We start from the raw sequence: 19043 nt of genomic DNA, 5'->3' as shown, positions 1-19043 counted from the left end.
TCCCTCTCTCCTGCTGCCCGTCTCCCCTTGCCCACTCACCTGCACTGGAGAGCACAGGCTTCTGCATTTGGCTGCTTCTTATGCTTCTGTTCCCTCTCCTGCTGGGAGCCTGCCAGGCAGTGCCAGGCAGCTCCTGACCCCTAGGATCTTTGTTACTGGCTGCCTGCAACGGGAACCAGTAGACAGTTAGTAGCAGCCTCTGCCTTCCAATGCACGTCAACAGTGCTCAGCCCAAACGCAGTCCACAAAGAGCAGCGCATCCAAATGCAACATTCCTCTTCAGGGACACTCTAGAGCTGAAAGTACCAAGGGAGTTGGAAAACAGAACTAAATACAGGCAGGCAGCCTTGCCAGGCACTAGTGACAATCCCTTTGGTGAGGACGAGGACACAGGACAGGGCATTTCGAGCAGGGGGGCAATGACATGATCACCATCATCTACACAAAGCTTCAACAATTCAGCTTATTTCACCAGGGATTTTCATTTGGATGCCACAACCTCCTGCCATGGGGAGGAAGACCCAGTGTGAAAAGGAATACTGCATCGGTGACACTCGGTCAGTTAGCAGGAAAAGCAGAAGCAGCTAATACAAGAAAAGCCACGGAGCAGCACAGAACTACAGAATCTCTCAGATATTCTTCCAGAAATCCCAGAGGAGGGTCCTTTCTCTGGACAACACTGAACAAAGCAAGATACAGGCAGGCCAGGGAAGCAGAGGGAAGCTAACGCCACTGCAAGCTGCTTCAAAGCCAGAATAGGAAAAGTCACCCAACCCTTTTGTGCAAGGAGGTGCTACGTATCCCCTTCGAAGGATGTTCGAGCCTCCTTCTCCAGCCAGGTGACTTACAGTCCAGCTCCCAGCCCTGCTCCTCAGAACTGCTCTCACATCTCAGTGCTTCCTTCTCCTGGCAGAAGAATCTCAAGCGCTGGTTTGGAGACCCAGCCCACTCCATCCCCTGCTCTTCCACCATCTCCAGTCTGGTCAGGTCCCTTCTGCCATCCATGTGGGCAACCTCGGATTGACTGGAGCAATCACTCCAGTCCCCCTGACAGCTCTGGGACCTTTCTGGCCACAGCCTCCTCTGAGGGGGGGAAGCACAGGTCGAATCCTCATCATCTTCAGAGTCATATTCAATGTCTATTTCCAGGCTCCTGGGGTTGGAGCAGCGTGTTGCCACCACAGCAGGTTCTGCAAACCCTGGAACCACTGCTTTCGTGTGGTTTTTTCGCAGGGTGCCTAGTCTGGCACGACTGTACATATCAAACCCCTCTTTATCACCAGCACTGCTCACAATGTTCAGCTCTTCCCTGAGGCTGGGAGCTCTGTATAACCCTCCTCCCATCTGACTGCAGTTGCCCAGCAGACGACTGCAGTGTTCTGTTAAATCATTCTGTCTCTTCCTACCCATCTCAAGCCGACTCCAGGTCTTCTCTCGATAATTACTTCCCTTCTTCTTGCTCCGAGCAGGACTTGCCCCAGTCCCAGACTTCAGATCATTCTCCTGGTAGCCACAGTTCCAGTTGGGTTTCTTCTGACTCCAGGCCATCTGGACAGAGGCAGGATTTGCATGGTCAGCATCCCCTCTGCTCTCCTTAACACCATGCTCCTCCTGCGGCGTCTGAGCAGACAGAGCCAGGGAGGTGTTACTCCCATCTGCCTCTAGAAACGGCTCCTTGATGTTGAGTGTCTTCTCTGTTCTTCCTGAATGGTAGGTAAGTGTTTCCTGGGAGTCTTGAGGATCCGCCTTTTCCTCCGTAACACAATTCTCATCCTCATCTTCATCCTCATCCTCAGTCACTTCAGGGATGCTAAACAATTTTTTGCTGTGGTTCTTCTGAAGCGGCAGCTCTAGTATCCTCTCCAGAATCTCCTCATCGCTGTCAGTATCATAAAGATCCATCTGTACCCAGCCCCCGAGAAAAGCCACAGCCAGGACAAGCAAAGAGAAAAAGAGAGGAAATAAACATTACAAAGAGAGGCAAAGTTACAGCTGATTCCCTCCCAGCACAGCAGGATGGAGCGGCGGCTGTGGTCTGCAGCGAAGCAAGGGTAGGAAGCAAACAAGAGCGATGGGGCTTTGGCAAAAGACAATCAGATGAACTGGCAATGCAGCGGAAAGCGAGAAAGGCCAATGCATGGAAGAGCTCCCTCCCAGCCTCTGCCTCTACACACACACTACCTGCAGCACCTTTCATCCTGCCCACTGGGTTCCCCACAGCCTCAGCATCCCCTGTCTGGGATGACGGGGCAGGAGGGGCACAGTTCCTCCCGGCTGTTCACTGCATGTCAGAGCTGATCAGGTTCCTGCCTCTGCAGGGATGAGTCTCACAGCCTGTGCTCACACAAGGACCTACAGCTCTCTTTTACCTCTCTGTCCTTGCACCAGAACAGAAGACAGTGAGACACCCCTTGGAAATGTTGCTGCTATGGGAGGACCTTCCCTAGGTCCTTCCCATCATCTCCCAAGGTCCAGCTCTACAGTGGTTTATTGTCTGCAAATCCAGGTGAACAGAGTTGCCACAAATACACATGCAAACCCTTCACCTCAAAGGGGTCACGCAGACTTGTATTTCACTTGCAGCTGGGTAACAACCTATCAGGTTACATAAAGCTTTTGGGAAAATACTACTGAATTTAAAAATTTGCCTTGGACCAACTGAAGAATTTATGCTTTGTCTCCTACTACATTTATACTAGAATCAAAAGGGAGCATCCCAGATGTAGAGTGTAATGCAGGTTGGAAGTTACCTCTAGAGGTCTCTAGTTCAACCTCCCTGACAATTTATACCATGACATGTTCTAAAAGCATTTACAAATAGCTTACAAAGCATATGCAGTTATTGATGTTTCAAGCTACTGGCATGAGCCGGCCTGGTCAGAGAGAATTAAAAACTGAACCACAGTGGAGCAAACAAACGGCAGCTCTAAGCTGCCTATTGATTATTCCAACCTCCATAACTCTTTCCAAGCAAAAGCTGGTCTTGAATTCTGTTTAGAATTGGCTGAAGGGGCCTGCAGAGGTCTCCAGTTCAATCTCCTAATTGCAGCAGGACTGCTGCAAAGAGTAAATTAGTGTCTTTGCTTAGCTGAGGCTTGAAGACACCAAAGAATGGAGATCCCCCACCTCACTGGGGCCTGTCCCAAAGCTGCACCACCCTCCTGGGTAAGAAGTTTGTACTCGTCTCCCAAACAGGAACTCGTAACTGCTACCTCTTCGTATATCATCTGCCAGCAACAACACACCTTGGGCTATTTCATCCTTTTAACCATCCTTCAAATAGTTGTAGGCAGTGACAAGACCCCCCCTCGCCTCCTCCTTGTCAGACCAAACAGGCTCAGCTTCCTCAAACTCTCTTCACAGGACACACGCTCAAGGCTCCTACCTTGTCAGCACCAACTAGGAATATCTGCAGTTATAAATGCAACCATGAAGTAAGACCAGTAAGACCTAGTTTAGCTGTTTACAGAGTTGTGGCTTTTGCTTTTAAGTTTTAATATAGTAACTGGTTTCAATAATTTAACAACTTATTTGAGGTTAAATTTTTCAAAAGCCGCATCTCTCCGTTCTTTCATCCCCCAAATCCCGACAGAGTTGGCTGAGGAGTCTTGACATAACCCAAAATGCTACTAAATACATAGAATCTTAGAAAACAGCCCTGCTGAGACCTGGCCCCCTTCAGTCACCATCTTCCTTCACTCTACAAGGTAGTGTTGGGAGCTCTGTGCCCTAAAGCTTCCTGTCTCTGATGCCCTCTCCCCATTCAGCACCTTGTCATGCTCACACCCTCAACCTGTCACTGCCAGAACAGAAAACAATCACTTTATTAGGTCAAAAAGCACCAGTGTGCTCAACTTAACAGGATGTGTGTAGGAGGGTTCGGTGTTTCTTTCTCACACACAAAAAAGACAAACCCCCAAAACATTCAGGCCAATAAAACAGCCAGGAAAACGAGACAAAGAGCGGCGTTCTTGACTGTTCTGATTTCCTCTTTCCCCTTCCAGGAAAGCTGAGTTTCTTCCATTTTTTTCCCAGTGCAATCCCAACAACTGGAAGCCCTTTCAACAACTCCTTCCGAGGCAGCCTCAGCATCCCCAACCACCAGGCTCTTCTGGGGCTCCTGACATGCTGCACTTCAGGTCCCACCTGCCCACCTGGGAAGCAGAATCCCCTTCAGAAGGAGAAAAGGACTGGCAGCACATTTACTCCAGAATCATTACTCTGTCTGTTAGTGATCGTTTAATGCTCACCAGACCCATCCCCTTTGTGCTGCAGGCAAGCAGCCACACAGGTCAGCATGTTCTACTACAAATGTTCTTTGGTCACATGAATAAAAATGAGGGCACTTTCCTGCTATACACACGTACCACATTTCCTGCTAATCTTTCTGATTTCTCAGTCATTCAACCTCAATACTTCCCCTCACGCATATTCATCTCAAGTGCCATAATTTGTACCATGCCACCTTCCAGTCATGCAGTTCTCAGCACATGACCTGTCACAGATGCATTGCAACACACTAACTAGCTTTAACTGTTTAACTTGTCAAATGAATTAACATGACAACTCAGCTGTTCAGCTCGACCAGTGTTTCCTCACTTGCAACATGTGAATTGCAAAGCCACAGCTCCTGTAACTTCTACGAGCCACCCCTTCCTACAGAGAGCACTAAGGTCTATGCAAAATAATCTGCACTAGATTACTCCCATTCAGCAGTGCCTGCAGGACTGAGGCCAAAATGTTACACACTTGTTTTGCCTTAGGAGGGATGGTGGGTTGGTACAGGATCTACAGATGAGTGGACTTCAGAGATTCTTGTGTGTTTACCGTTTGTATCTATATTAAGAACTTGATCAATAGGATTGATTTTTACCCCTAGGTTCTAAAGTTCACATTGCATTGTGTGTTTTTCCAACTAATTAAACCCTGGGTACATTCATTATACATAAACACCCTGCCCTCTCACAAAGAACTTGCATTTTTACTAGCTTAAGACAACACTGGAAGTAAAAGCAAAGCAGGCAAGAACTTAGCCAAGCACTGTTGAGAGCACTGGGCTCAGACCAGCACCTCCTCCTGTGAGCTGATGACATGGGATGGCTGCACTAGCGCTCCCCACAAGCATTACTCAGCTACAAGTTACCTTTTCCCCATTCTCCCCGTAACATAGCTCTCTCTGGTCCCATTTCTTCTCTTCCAGAGCTTCTGAAGACAGTTCATCTTCTTCCTCCTCTTCCAAAATATCTGAAAGGTCAGAACTACGGTTGTGCTCAGCAAAAAGGGTCAGTGGTCGTCTTCCCATTTCAGATAGTTTTTCTTCTTGCTATTGAAAACGAGAACAGATTTCCTCAGCCCTCTCAGACACTATTTCAGCAGTAAAGTAGCATTTTACCTTTCTCTATCACACATACAGCTAAAAGGTGGCAAGAAACACACCGGGCAGCACCCAGTGCTGCAACTGGCATGTGTCTATACACACACACAGAGCCACACAAAACCGGCAGACACGTCTTACAGCCTGCAGAAGAACAGTACTGTGGAAAACCCAAGGGTGTCAAATACAATCCACATCCCCCCATGGGCAGAGACATTCAACCAGCTCTAAACAAACCTCTCTCTCCACTCTGGACATTTCTTTCATCACCTCTTTGCCTGGGGACAGCCTCAGGAATTCCTGGCAGCTGCTCCCAGCCTTGCTTATGTCTCCTCGGAAAGTGCTCTCTGTGCCCTCAGCCTGGCTGGGGGAGGGCAGAGGCTCTGGGCTCAAGTGTTTCTCCTTTGTCTCTTTCCCTCTTTCAGCACTGGCACCTTCTGGTGACTCTTCCACAGAGCATGTATGGCAGGCCTCCATATGCATCTTCAGACTGCTGGCAGACGGGCTTTCCAGCTCTGGTGCTTTGGTTACAGATTGCTCCATCTGGGAAACAAACCAAGGAAAGGTCATCATGAACAGTGAAACCTGGGGGAGATACCCCAGGTGCCATACCTGTGCACCAAAAGGGTGCCCTTACCACCCCAAACCCAAACCCCACGTGTTCTGCGCTGCTGGCATATGAGTATTTTGGAAAGCAATTTGCAGCTGGGAAAGTTGGAGCAAAGCCCTCCCTGCCTGCAAGTACCTGCAAGTAGACACACAGTCTTTGCACTGCTGCAGCTCTGGCCACCACACATGGCTCATGGAAGCCACAGAAGTGAATTGACAACAGCTGGTTTTAGAGCAGCAAGAAGAGCCCATGCTATACAATAAGGTCAATTCCCACTCTCATGTGCCAGAGGAATGTCCTACACACCAGCTTGCAGGTTAGCTTGACCTGGGGGTGAGGCTATTACCCCGCTACTTCTTGGAGCTGGTACGGGCTGTGAAGGGAAGGGGCATTAACGAAGAATATACATGGAGAGTACAAGTGCAGGGCCCCATGGTTCACCATCAAGCTGCAGTACAGAACGTTTACAGGTTTGTGTTTCCCAGTCAGCTCAGTCCGGCATTTAAGGAAACCTCTGGGAGATGGAGGAGTGGAACCCAGGAACAAGGAGGGGAAGGCAGGTGGGCCTTCATCAACCACCCTTTTCTGTAACCCTTACTCTAAAATAAGGCAGCCTCCACTGTATTTTGCGATGGAGCACAACCTTGTCCTTACATACTAGGCATACTGTGACAATATTTACAGGATCAGACCCCTAGAGACATTCAGACACTGCAGTGCCAAGTTTCTACATGACCCCTGGGCTCAGGAAAAAGCCAGACAGGTCTAGATCTCATATTGAATCTGAAAGCTGGGATCCTTCTGCCCTGTTTCTCTTTGTTGACAACCAAGTGAAGACATGTATCTCAAGCAAGAAGGATGATTTGCATCCTGGAAGCACCCATTTCACTCCACTGAGTACAAAGGAGGCAAAGTGACCCACCTATGTGTAGCCACATTTAGACACCTAAATGTGGGCAAATGAATCAACAATTGACCTGAGGTACTGTGAGCAGCAAATGACATAGGGCTGCAGAACAATGATTGAAATTTTCGACTCAGGGTCTCAATTCTTCCATGTTCTTACCTGGCCTCTGGTCCTGGGCTCACACAGCTATTGATGCAATTATCAGAAGCATTCCCTGCTTTTGCCTAACTCTGAGCCTTTGCAACCTCACGCTGCCATCATCAATAAAGTCATGCTGAGTTTAACAGTTTGAAGCACTCTCCTGAGTCCCTGATATCAAAGGTCCCAATGGGAAAAAGATCCTTTTTCCTGCTATAATACATCACACACCAACAGGGCCCAACTTCCTCTAAGATGCTCCACAACGCTAGAGTGTCTACTCTGCCTTGCACAAAGCCACTAGAATGGAGAAAACCCCTTCAAGTCAGAGAGCAGAGTGATGCCAGACTAACACTGACATCAGCAGCAGTGGGAACATCCTCTTCACTTTCTATCTCAGAGGAATTATTGCTTTCCTTCCTTTATTCCTGATCTGCTTACACACATGCTTTAAGCTAAAGGTGAGCTTCACCTGCTCTTCCAGGTACACCACAGCAACCATTACTCCCTGATGGTTTGCTCACCACAGGGTGATGACCCAAAGGCCACAGTGTGTCACAGAAAGAGAAAGATGCTCAGTGGCATTTCATAGAATCATAGAATCAACTGAGTTGGAAAAGACCTTTAAGAACAAGTCCAACCGTTCCCTAGCACTGCCAAGGCCACCACTAACCCATGGCACTGAGGGCCTTGGCTACATGGTTTGTGAATGCTTCCAGGGATGGTGACTCCAGCACTGCCCTGGGCAGCCTGTTCCAATGCCTGAGCACCCTTTGGGGAAGGAATTGTTCCTCATCTCCATCTAAACCTCCCCTGGTGCAGCTTGAGGCCGTTTCCTCTTGTCCCGTCCCTTGTTCCTTGGGAGCAGAGACCAGCCCCCTCCTGGCTCCATCCTCCTGTCAGGCAGTTGCAGAGAGCAATAAGGTCCCCCCTGAGCCTTCTCTTCTCCAGACTAACCCCCCCAGGTCTCTCAGCCGTTCCTCATCACACTTGTGCTCCAGGCCCTGCACCAGCTCCGGTGCCCTTCTCTGGCCCCGCTCCAGCACCTCAATGTCTCTCTTGCAGTGAGGGGCCCAGAACTGAACAGAGGATTCGAGGTGCGGCCTCACCAGTGCCCAGCACAGGGGGATGATCGCTGCCTTGGTCCTGCTGGCTGGTGTGACTGTTAAAGTCATAATATTTGTTATTACCTTTTATGGCAGTGCCCACATTAAGTTCCATCTGTGCCTTTGCCTTTCTAACTTTCTCTCTACATAACCTAAAAACATCCTTGGACTACTCATGGGGTAACTGTCCCCTCTTCCACAGGTGATAAATTCTCTTTTTCCCTGACTTCCAGCACTATCTGCCTGTTCAGTCAGGTTGGTCTCTTCCCTACTGGTTTGATTTTCAGCACATTGGGACTGCCCGGCTCCTGCACCTTGAGGATTTCATTCTTGAAGAGCATCCAGCCTTCCTGGACCCCTTTGTCCTCCAGTAATGCTTCCCAAGGAATTCTGCCAACCAGTGTCCTAAATAGGCCAAAGGCAGCCCTCCGGAAGTCTATGGTGGAGGTTTTGCTGACCTTCTTCCTGACTTCTCCAAGGATTGAAAATTCAGTCATTTCATGATCGCTTTGCCCAAGATGGCCCCAACCATCACATCACTCACCAGTCCATCTCTGTTTGTGAACAGCAAATCTAGCCAGGCATCTCCCCAAGTTGGCTCACTCACCAGCTGGGTGAGGAAGTTATCTTCCACACCCTCGAAGAACCTCCTGGATTGTCTCTTCTCTGCTATATTGTACTTCCAGCAGACATCTGGTAGACTGAAGTCCCCCATGAGAGCAAGGGCAAGTGACCATGAAACTTCTCCCAGTTGTTCAAAGAATGCTTCATCCGTAGCTTCATCCTGGCTGGGTGGTCTATAACAGACTCCTACCAGGATATCAGCTGCCTTCCCCCGATCTTCACCCACAAACATTCAACCTTCTCACTCACAGCATTGATTTCCAGACAGCTGATGCACTCCCTGACATACAATGCAACCCCTCTACCTCTCTTTCCTTGCCTATTCCTTCTGAGGAGCCTGTAGCCATCTACTGCAGCACTCCAATCACACAAATCATTCCACCACGTTTCTGCGATGGTGACTATGTCATGATTTTCCTGCTGCACAATGGCCTCCAGCTCCTCCTGTTTGCTGCCCATCCTGTGGGCATTGGCATGGATGCATTTAAGTTCCCCTGTGGATCTGGCCTCCAACAGCAGCACGCTACCCTATGGCTCATTGCTATTTTGCTTCATTCTCCTTCCCAGCACACATGGTACTGGGCAGGAGATGTAAACACTTACTTGCAATTCTGTTCCTTCACCCAGGCCTTGCAATTCTGCTTCCCTTGAAGGGACAGGCTCCGTGCCCTCACTGGGGAGCACTGTGCTGCCAGCTTGCTGAGGAGGCACAGTGAGGCATTTCTTGTCTCGGGCAGCATCTGATCCCTGTGGGGAAGTGCCTAAAACCTGCTCCAAGGAAGCACTGGGAGAGGAGAGGTGTGGTGGTGAAGAGGCTTTCTCTGGCAGAGATGGCGCTGAGCCCTTGGGGCTGGAGGAGACATCAGTCAATTTGGCATCTGAGGTATCAGAGGGAATGTTCTGTCGAAGCAGGAGCGCAGCCGTGTGGTGGGTGGGTGGGTTGCGTGAAGGCAGAGAGCCCCTGGGCTCTCCACGGAGCAGTCTAGAGGTAAAAGTGGTAGAAACAGCAGAATCTGAAGGTGAAGAGTGGTGAGAGGCTCGCAGCAAAACCGGGGAAATCTGGGCTGGAACCGAATCTACCGACTCCCCATACAGAGACATCGTTCTCACAGACACCTCCCGGCACACCTGGAACATCTGAAGCTGGGCCAAGTCCACCAGGACGCTCCCAGCTGTTGGAGAAGTCACTTCTATCACCTGCAAGCAAAAACCCAGTGAGCAATTATTTACTGTGCACACAGTGAGAGTGACAATTCCTGAACCCAAAGTTAACAACAGACCCCAAAGCTCTGGAGAGCTGACATGCAGAATTCCCACCCTTCTGCACAGCATCAGAGAAAAACACATAGTAAACAGAAATTGTTGTCATAACCATTTGAGAAACTGGTTATTCTATTAAATGCTACTATATTCCTTCCTACTCCAGGTTTTAACTCTCCTTGTTCCCTACACTTTAAAAGGCACTCCCTTTTTTTGGCTTCCCTTTCACCTGCCTTCCCAGACTTCTTTTTTGACCCATGTAGAGGAAAATGCATTTCCATGATAAAAGAGCAATCATCCAACACAGCGGCACTCTGGTTTTCACTGTGCTCCTTTAAACAGCTGTGGCTTGCCTCTCCCATGGCCAGTGGCACAACATCACATGTGCAGAATACTGCAGGCCACTTTTAATACAGAATATCCTTGAAGGTGGTTTACCAGTGCTCATACTGGACCCTATGGTGTTTGTACACATCTGCCTTCACCTGTCCCTTCATTTAAAGAAGGGCTGGAGAATTACACCTCACTCTCGTAGAGCAGAGAGAAGCCCCAAGTGGTGGTAAGGTTGTGTATTTGTACTTGTATCCTGTCTGTGCCTTGTGGATTCACTGCTCCTTCAGGTCCCTGCTTCCCCAAGGATCAGGCTAGTGCCTAGGGTGAGACAGAGGAGGCTGACATAAATCGTCCTGGTTTGGTAGTGAAGGGTCCTGCCACAGGAACTTTCTTAGCTTAGTTATATCAAAACCACACAAAAAATCTGGACAATACGTCTTTTCTGGTGTGCATCGGTCAAAACAAATAGCCCAAGTGTTGTCCCTTCTCCGATATGATTCCTTTCCAATCCAAGGATTGTCACTGCCTCCTCATGGCATGCTTACTGGATCAAGCTTTCCAGGTCATGAGGCTCTGCAACTGCCCTTTACCCCTGCACCAGCTCCCAGCCCCCCACCTGCACATGGTCAGCCTTGCACAGCACCAGCACAATACCTTCTGTCCATCCGCATACACAGCGTAACCCGTGACTCGAACTCCATTGGAAGATCCTTCAGCATCAATGGTGACAGGTAACCAGCTGATAACAAGGATACCTGGTGAGGGACCAGCTTCTACCTGGACATCCAAAGGAGCATCAGGTGTGCCTGCGAGAGACCAAACAGATTTTGCCTCTTGTTTACTTCACTTTAGCATAAAGCTAAACTAAACCCTGGTTAGAATCAAAGAGAAAACTCCCAACCAGACTTGCCCCTGCAGAACCATACCAGGATAGCCAGGTTAGTCTTGGGAAATGATAGAACCAGAGAAAATAAGGTGCTTTTGTTCTATGAAAGCTTTAATGCACAGAAAACAGAACTTTGCAAAAGTAGCTGAGGCCAAGATGCAGCAACCCTTAGAGCAAGGTCATGGCAAACTTCCATGCCTGCAGAGACATGCTGCTAAGATCAGCAAAGAGAATGTCTTCCCAGAGCAAATGAAAACAAAAGAGAGAATAAACTGTTAAAATAAAGGAAGAAAAACATTAAGACAAAACAGTAGAGCATGTCAGGCTTTGGGACTACTAAACCTTGCTTCCCTTCACCCCAAGGCTTCACAGCAAAATAATGACAGAGCGCACTGCTCCAAGCACTCCATGCACAGTGGCAGTGGGCATAAGTGCTCTGATACCTGCTAGCGGGGTAGTGAAGTGTATCACAGCTGAGTTCTGCTCCTGCCCCTGTGGGACCTCCTCCCAAGGTGCTTTCAAGGGCCGAGCCTCCAACTTGGCAACATACTGAGTGCTGGGCTGCAGGCTGCGGAAGGTGTACCAGTAGACCCCAGGTTTTGTTATGTCACATTCCTCCCCATTGAGATAGACTGCGTGGTTGTAATTGCTGTTGCAGGGAAGCCACGTGAGCTCTGCTGACGTGGCAGTGACGCTTCTGACTTTCAGCATAGTTGGTGCCATACAAAAATCTTGCCCCACAAAGAAAGTGCATCGCAGTTTATCAGAACTGCCTTGCTCTGTCACAGTCTGCACAGATACACGGTAAGCCTTTGTCTTTAAATCCAGCTTTTCAATCACTGCTTTGGTCTGAAAGCCACTCTTCACATTTTGACGTAGCTCTTCATCCACATAGATGTTGTAGCTTTGTACGTCTGGGCAGCCAGCTGGCAAAAGTGGTGGTTCCCAGCCTACAACTATGCTTCTGGCAAGCTGCTTGATCAAAGTCAATTTTCTTGGGTAAGGCACTGCTGTATGACTAACAGGTTCCTCCTGGTCTCCTTCTGCTCTACTGGTCAACGGGCTGACGCTACTCTCTTCAACAGAGAAATCACTCTTATCTCCACTGCTGGTGCTTGCACTGACAAAACTTTTCTCCCGGTATGAACTATGGGTGAGATCGTTCAGCTCCGAAGGCAGAAACGTCACGAGGTCATCATCTGAGACTCGCTCAACAAAATTGGAGGGGACCAGCCCTCGCCGGCCATCCATCAGCTCCCCTAAATGAGAAACAGGAAACCTGTTACCACTGCACCTCCTGTTCAGCCTTCCAACCCATCTATGAGGACAATGTGACAACACCTATGCTAAGTCATAACTGCGCTGCAGCCCAGAATGAAAGAAAAGAAACCTCTGGGAGGTTATTCCTGGCAAAGTTTCCTGGGTTTCCTAAGGCTTCCCTTGTTAGGTCCTAATAGCTACTGTGAGAAGACTCACTGCTCCACACATTCGAGAGCCAACTAACTAGAAAGCTGTTTTGTGTAATTAGCTTAAAGGGGTTTCCTTCTTTGTTCTCCTATTGTTCCTCATCACAGCTCTTTCACTAACTCAAGTGTCGTTTTCTAGCCTTCCCAAACTATGCAGATTGGCTGTGAGATGTAAAACCATCATACAGATTTGGGGTTTGTAAAACTTCCTCAAAAAAGTCCACCTTTCCAGCTCTGTATGCAGCTCTGGCCTTCTTTTTAGTTCCCTCCTTTGTTATACTAGCTTCTGTAACAAAGATGTCTCAAAAGGACCTATGGGGATGACTGATGCCACAGCACTCTTGGTACGTGCAAGAACCACCAATGACAGTCAAATAAGCAGTGCGTAGGGGTTGCACTTGCTTTCCCCTTTCAAACTCTCCCTACAGCAAACCAATTGAAAGCACGGAAAGCAGAAAACATTAGTAAAGAATAACCTTTTTATTCTTTAAACAATAAATAAACAAACAAATAAATACATGAGAAGCTTGGAAATAGAACGAAAGAAACAAAAACAAACAGAGAGCCAGAACATCAAAGAGCAAGCAGCACAACATGGCATGCATTTGCCTCAGCCCTTGCAAAGCACCTCAGTAAATTAGAAGCCCTCATCCCATTGAGTAAGCCAGCTCCACACAGAAACTCCATTACAAATTTACAGTCCACAATGCTCCGTTTCAATTACATCTGCCTATTAGTTGACCAGGATCGTGTTTTCAAAGATTCCAAAAGAGAAACACACTGTGTGACACCGAATAGGATAACAAGTGTAGTTTGGACTGCTTGTCTTAGATCCTAACTCTGCCAAAAGGGCAAGAGGTAATTGAGCCCATCAGCTATCTACAGTCTCTGGCTCACTATGCAGTCACTGGAAAGAGGGAAACACACCATCTGCAGAAGGTCCCCAAGGCTGAACGTGTTCCTCTCCATGGCTAGGGAGGGACCATATGGGGATGAAACCTGGAGCTCTGCTGAAAGCAGGGGCAAAATGCCCACTGAAATCACTAGACCACGATTTCATGTTTTAGACTTCATTTAATCATGACATAACTAAACCCGTTTCGAGAGAATCTGCTATTCCCTCTAACAAACGAACTTTGGGCAGAAAACCTTTATCCTGAGGCTTCAAGATTCACTATACTTCTCTCTTGTTTGATTTGTTTGGGGTTTTTTTAAGAGAGGTCATCTCCACAGCAGTTTGGTCACATTTCAGTCTACTAAAACACACCTTCAAAGAAGCCATCTTCATCCATTTCTCCATAGATGTAAATATATTCTCCAGCAGTCAGCGGAAGCTCTGCCTCTGGATTTTCATTAGGTCCATCAAAAGGATTGTAGCTGAAATATTTACAACATGAAGACTTACTTTGTACAGGATCTTTCACAGCAACACATTCAAGCTGTGATGTTAGATCAGCTTACGATTCACTGGGACTGCATCCACCTTTTGCAAGCCGCAAATTGCACAGACAATGGTCAAGACTCTAGTTTATGGTTTTTATCTAACTAATATGTTCAAAAAGCAGCTAGGGATAATTTTCTGAGTAGCAGAACAGAAAACATCAGGCCTGTGATGTCTGAAGGAACAGATCAGAGCGACTCAAGAAAATGTGCAAGAAAAGACTTGAATTACCTGAGCGCCTGCTGTGTTTCTGAGCGTACCGAGTAGATAACTGTAGGGCTGCATTTCCAAATAAACATTCTTAAATTCACCTGCACCAATAACTAGTTGATGTAGACAGCTGTCCACATTTCATGCATTTAACAGTTCTGATCCCCCCCCCAAAAAAAAAGAAAAAAATTGAAAATGTCCAAAACTTGGCAGGTTACACTTTACCTGTCATAAAAGGTAAAGTGACAGTCATGGACAAGCACAGCATCTCAAAATTCCCTTGTTTAAAACCCTAAGAATAAGCTGATCTGTGCAAGAACAACATGCACAAGAACAACACAGCCTTTTCCTTCATAATTTCATCATTATCCAGCCCTCAGGATACGAGCTATGAAACTCTCAGTGCTGTAACTCCACATTTAAACATCAGTCCAAACCCTTCACTAGCATGAACATGATAAATACGTTGGTGATAGGATTTGGAGTCTGGGTAGCTCTAACCTGCCTTCCCAGTGATACTTCAGCTAATCAGAGGGTCTATCACAGGAAAATGCCTCATGAAAAACTGGGCATCCGACTGGACAAAGCTTTGCAAGCATCTACTGCAATTCCTGCTCTTTAGTCTTTAAAAGGGAATTCAGCATGCCAAAGCAATGTTTTTGCTTTGCATTTATTTATTGGTTGACTGATTGTCCTTTCAAAGTCACAGCCAGAAAGATTTTGGCCAAAAACTTCAGGAATTCGGGCTAAAATTTCCTGAATTGTTGGAATAAGATTTCTTGGAGAAAATTTCTTGGACTATTCTGGAGAAATCAGACATTTCAAGGAATGTGCCTATTCAAACTCAATTTTCCATCCAATATCGTATTTTAAAAAATCAATGTTACACACAATGCTCTTCACTGAACAGCTCATGAGCTTCCTGTGGTTTTGTTAAGCTAAGCACATTGGATTTGCTTGTGCAGGAAACAACTGGTCTCAAAAGATCCCATGAAGAAACAAGAAACATTGAATCATAGAATCATAGAATCGTAAGGGTTGGAAAGGACCTTAAGATCATCTAGTTCCAACCCCCCTGCCATTGGCAGGGACACCTTGCCCTAAACCACGTGGTCCAAGGCTCTGTCCAACCTGGCCTTGAACATTGCCAGGGATGGAGCATCCACAACCTCCCTGGGCAACCCATTCCAGTGCTTCACCACCCTCATTGTAAAGAACTTCTTCCTTATATCTAATCTAAACTTCCCCTGTTTAAGTTTGAAGCCATTACCCCTTGTCCTACCACTACAGTCCCTAAGGAAGAGTCCCTCCCCAGCATCCATTAAACATGGTCTAACCCACCCCTAACAGTGGTGAATCCTAGAGAAGAGTGTGAATTAGGCAACTATGAGATAACCTGTCTAACTGCATAGAGCACAAAAATGACACATTACCTGTACCGAGCTAAGAACACTTGGAGCTTTGCAGGGCCTTGGCTGCCTGGCTCTGGCATTAGAGAGATGCTGTCAACATCCAGTTCTTCCATTTCACTTGCGGTGTCCACCTAAAAACATTAAAGATGAAGGGTATGATATGGCCCAAATCAGAGTACAGGAACACTCATAGGATTTGAACATCAGTGAACAAGTCCTCTGAGCTCATGCACAGTGCCAGTCCGGCCACTGGGCTATGGGCCATCTTGGAAGAATGATTTTTAAGGTGAAGAAGCAGTAATAAGAGGCAACAGCTCTAAGTTGCAGCTTCAGGCGTTCCAGTCAGACATTAGGAAAAAGTCCCTGCCCAGAGGTGATGCAGCCTAGGGACAGGTTCCCACTGCGGCAGGGAACTTGAAGCCTCAGCCAGGCTAAGCTATAGCCACCCTGAGCTAGGGTCAGTGACAGCCCCACTGGAGTAGGAGATTGGACTAGAGACTCAGGAGATCCCTTTCACCCTACATACCCCTAACTCAGTATACTCAGTCTCTAAGCACTTTTGTTGAGGCAGTTCCCCTCCAGCAGCTGAACATACTTCAATATAATGTTTATGTACCTTCAAAACATTAGCTAGAGCTTTGGTTGGACCCGTAAGGCCTCTAGTCCAAACAGCTGGCTCTGGTAACAGCCAGCAGCACATGCTGAAGGAAAGTGTACAAGAGACAAGCATTAAACTCATCTTCTTGGTATAGTCTCTCACTTTCTAGCCATCAGCTACTTATGGACTTGCTAAGCTGGAAGCTGTACCCTGAACGCATTTGGTGGCTACTGGCAGAAGCACCTTTGAGAAATTTGTCTCAGTCTCTTGATCACAGTGACATTTTTGGAGTTTTATATCCAGTGGAATGAGTTACATAAAGCAATCATGCTTCTTGAGGAAATTTACTTCCCTTGTGTTTGCTCGAAATGGTGCCAATGAACTGATCCAAGCTGCCTTTCTAAAGTGTACCTCAAAGCAAATGTATTTTTGGTGAAGAACCAGGCACCAAAATACAAAGTAGGTATTTCTTATAGTATATGAACTGCCAAAGTCAATCTTTAAGAAGTTCAGAGCACCTTTTCAAGGTAGCATACTCCTTATAATGCAATGTTGCATCATGTCCTAGGACAACAAATACCTGCACCCTGTAACACCCAAAGGCAGACCCAAATGGGGTAACTTTTTGTAGCCTGGTGTGCTGGTTTTGGCTGGCAGAGAGTTAATTTTCTTCCTAGTAGCTGGTATAGTGCTGTGTTTTGGATTTAGGGTGAGAATAACGTTGATCACTGATGTTTCAGTTGTTGCTAAGCCGTGTTTACACTCAGTCAAGGACTTTCAGCTCCTCACACCGTCCCACCAGCGAGGGGGTCAGGGGGGCACAAGGAGTTGGAAGGGACACAGCCAGGACAGCTGATCCTGACTGACCCAAGGGATATTCCAGACCATATGGATCATGCTCAGCATATAAAGCTGGGGGAAGAAGAAAAGGGGAGGGGGGACATTCACGGTGGTGGCGTTTGTCTTTCCAAGTCACCGTTATGCGTGATGGAGCCCTGCTCTCATGGAGATGGCTGAACACCTGCCTGCCCATGGGAAGTGCTGAAGGAATTCCTTGCTTTTCTTTGCTCACATGCGTGGCTTTTGCTTTACCTATTAAACTGTCTTTGTCTCAGCCCATGAGTTTTCTCACTATTACTCTTCCAATTCTCTCCCTTATCCCAATGTGGGGGGAATGAGCACTCAGAAAACATCAGTGGACCAAAGAGCAAAAGGTGCCTCCCATGCCATCACACTCAGCCCCACTCACAGCACCGCTTTACCCTAAACTGTCACATCAAGTGACATACAGTAGAGGGTATGAAAGGCCTAAGTGAACCTTACAGTACTACATAAGAGCTCCTGGGGAGCAATAATGCAGATCTTGGTGACACAAGTAAAGCCTATTTAATTTTATCCCTCTACTAGCACAAACTCAGCATCTTTTCATGATTTCTTTCACCAGTAAAACATAAAAGCACCAGCAAAGAAGTCTCAACCCCTCACTCACAGCTCAAGGCCAAAAATAGTCTGGACACAGCTCCTCAGCATGCTAAAAATGACAGTCTGTAGCCTTTGTGTGTTTTAATGGCAGCAGAGATGTCACAAGGAAGCTTAGCAAGAGCTTCTCCATACCACCCATCAACACACCTCCCCTCCCCACTCCCTCTCCAAGCTCCCTGTCTACTCAGCTGTTTCCTCCCTGGAGCACAGCAATACAGTCAAATGAGCATTACAGACACGGGCTTCCAAGGCCTTTTCTATTTTTTCCTACAGCTTTTCTCTTATTTTTCCCCTGTTCTCTTCAGGCAGCCAGGAGGGAATGAATACAACATTACTGGTGCTCTCAGCAATTCCTTTGTGGTTAGAATGCACAGGCCACTGAGGGAACTCCCATACTGACCTCCGGAGTTGGGCAGGATTTCGGACTGTTCTGCATGGATTCCGATTTTGAAGAGTTTGACTGAGATTCCACTTTCTTGGCTTGCTTCTGAGAACTGGCAGCAGCAACTGAGGAGCCAACAGTGGCATCAGGTGTCTGATGTGCTGACTCCAACTCATCAGTCTCTTCATTGTGAACTTTCTTTGTGCTCTGGTGAGTGAGCAATCCAGGAACAGTTGATTCTGCAATAAAACAATCCATCCACTACTTTCAGCCACAGGCAGAATACAAGATCAGCAGTGAGCATCACCACAAGCAAACACTCTTTAGAGCAGCTCAAGTCTCTAAAAACATGACTCATTTGAAAGTGCAACAGACTGGACACCCTGGGCTCTCTGGTGAGAGAAATGCCAAGTTCTCTTTTTGACTTTAAAAGAAACCAAAGATACTTACGAGAGAGAGAAAGAGATCCCAAAAGTGAATTAAACATTTGCATTATTCCCCTTACACCTTTCCAGCTACCCAAACAACTCATTTCCAGCATGTCCAGGAATTACCCTTCTCCCCGTGGGGCTGTGGCGTAGAGCTGCACAGAGCAAGAGGAAGCTCAGAAGTCACCAGGGTCGAGGTGAGCAGGTCGATTTTTCCTGTTTGAAGCCGGAATTGTTTGAGTTCCTGAGACAGGAGGCTGAACTGCTCTGTCTGGCTGCGACATTGCTCTTCTAGATCCTTCACCCGGGCCTGACAGGAGAGACACAAGATGAGGCACAAACCCATATCACAAGTGAGGCTCCAAACAGCATTTGGCTTTACTGCA

General features: G+C 47.4%; 1 protein-coding gene across 16 annotated transcripts in view; it reads right to left on the bottom strand.

Annotated features, from left to right (window-relative positions):
• TSPOAP1 (TSPO associated protein 1) overlaps positions 1–19043 on the bottom strand; it is a 70758-nt gene that overhangs the window by 15814 nt on the left and 35901 nt on the right. For 10 of the 16 annotated variants that reach the window (XM_030474733.1, XM_030474739.2, XM_030474732.2 and 7 more), the window contains 11 exons: positions 18784–18967; positions 18248–18468; positions 15789–15898; positions 13972–14081; positions 11682–12497; positions 11007–11158; positions 9363–9956; positions 5612–5917; positions 5144–5323; positions 775–1902; positions 40–163 (listed from right to left, as the gene is read on the bottom strand). In XM_030474733.1, the coding sequence (XP_030330593.1) occupies positions 40–163; positions 775–1902; positions 5144–5323; positions 5612–5917; positions 9363–9956; positions 11007–11158; positions 11682–12497; positions 13972–14081; positions 15789–15898; positions 18248–18468; positions 18784–18967 (3925 nt within the window). Of the gene's footprint in view, positions 1–39; positions 164–774; positions 1903–5143; positions 5324–5611; positions 5918–9362; positions 9957–11006; positions 11159–11681; positions 12498–13971; positions 14082–15788; positions 15899–18247; positions 18469–18783; positions 18968–19043 lie in introns of those variants that run through there. The other 6 variants (XM_030474747.2, XM_030474750.2, XM_030474735.2 and 3 more) reach the window with 5 other exon arrangements.

The sequence above is a fragment of the Strigops habroptila genome (genome assembly GCF_004027225.2).
Source record: "Strigops habroptila isolate Jane chromosome 13 unlocalized genomic scaffold, bStrHab1.2.pri S16, whole genome shotgun sequence".
Classification (NCBI taxonomy): Eukaryota; Metazoa; Chordata; class Aves; order Psittaciformes; family Psittacidae; genus Strigops; species Strigops habroptila.
This window is presented reverse-complemented; position numbering and strand designations above follow the sequence as displayed.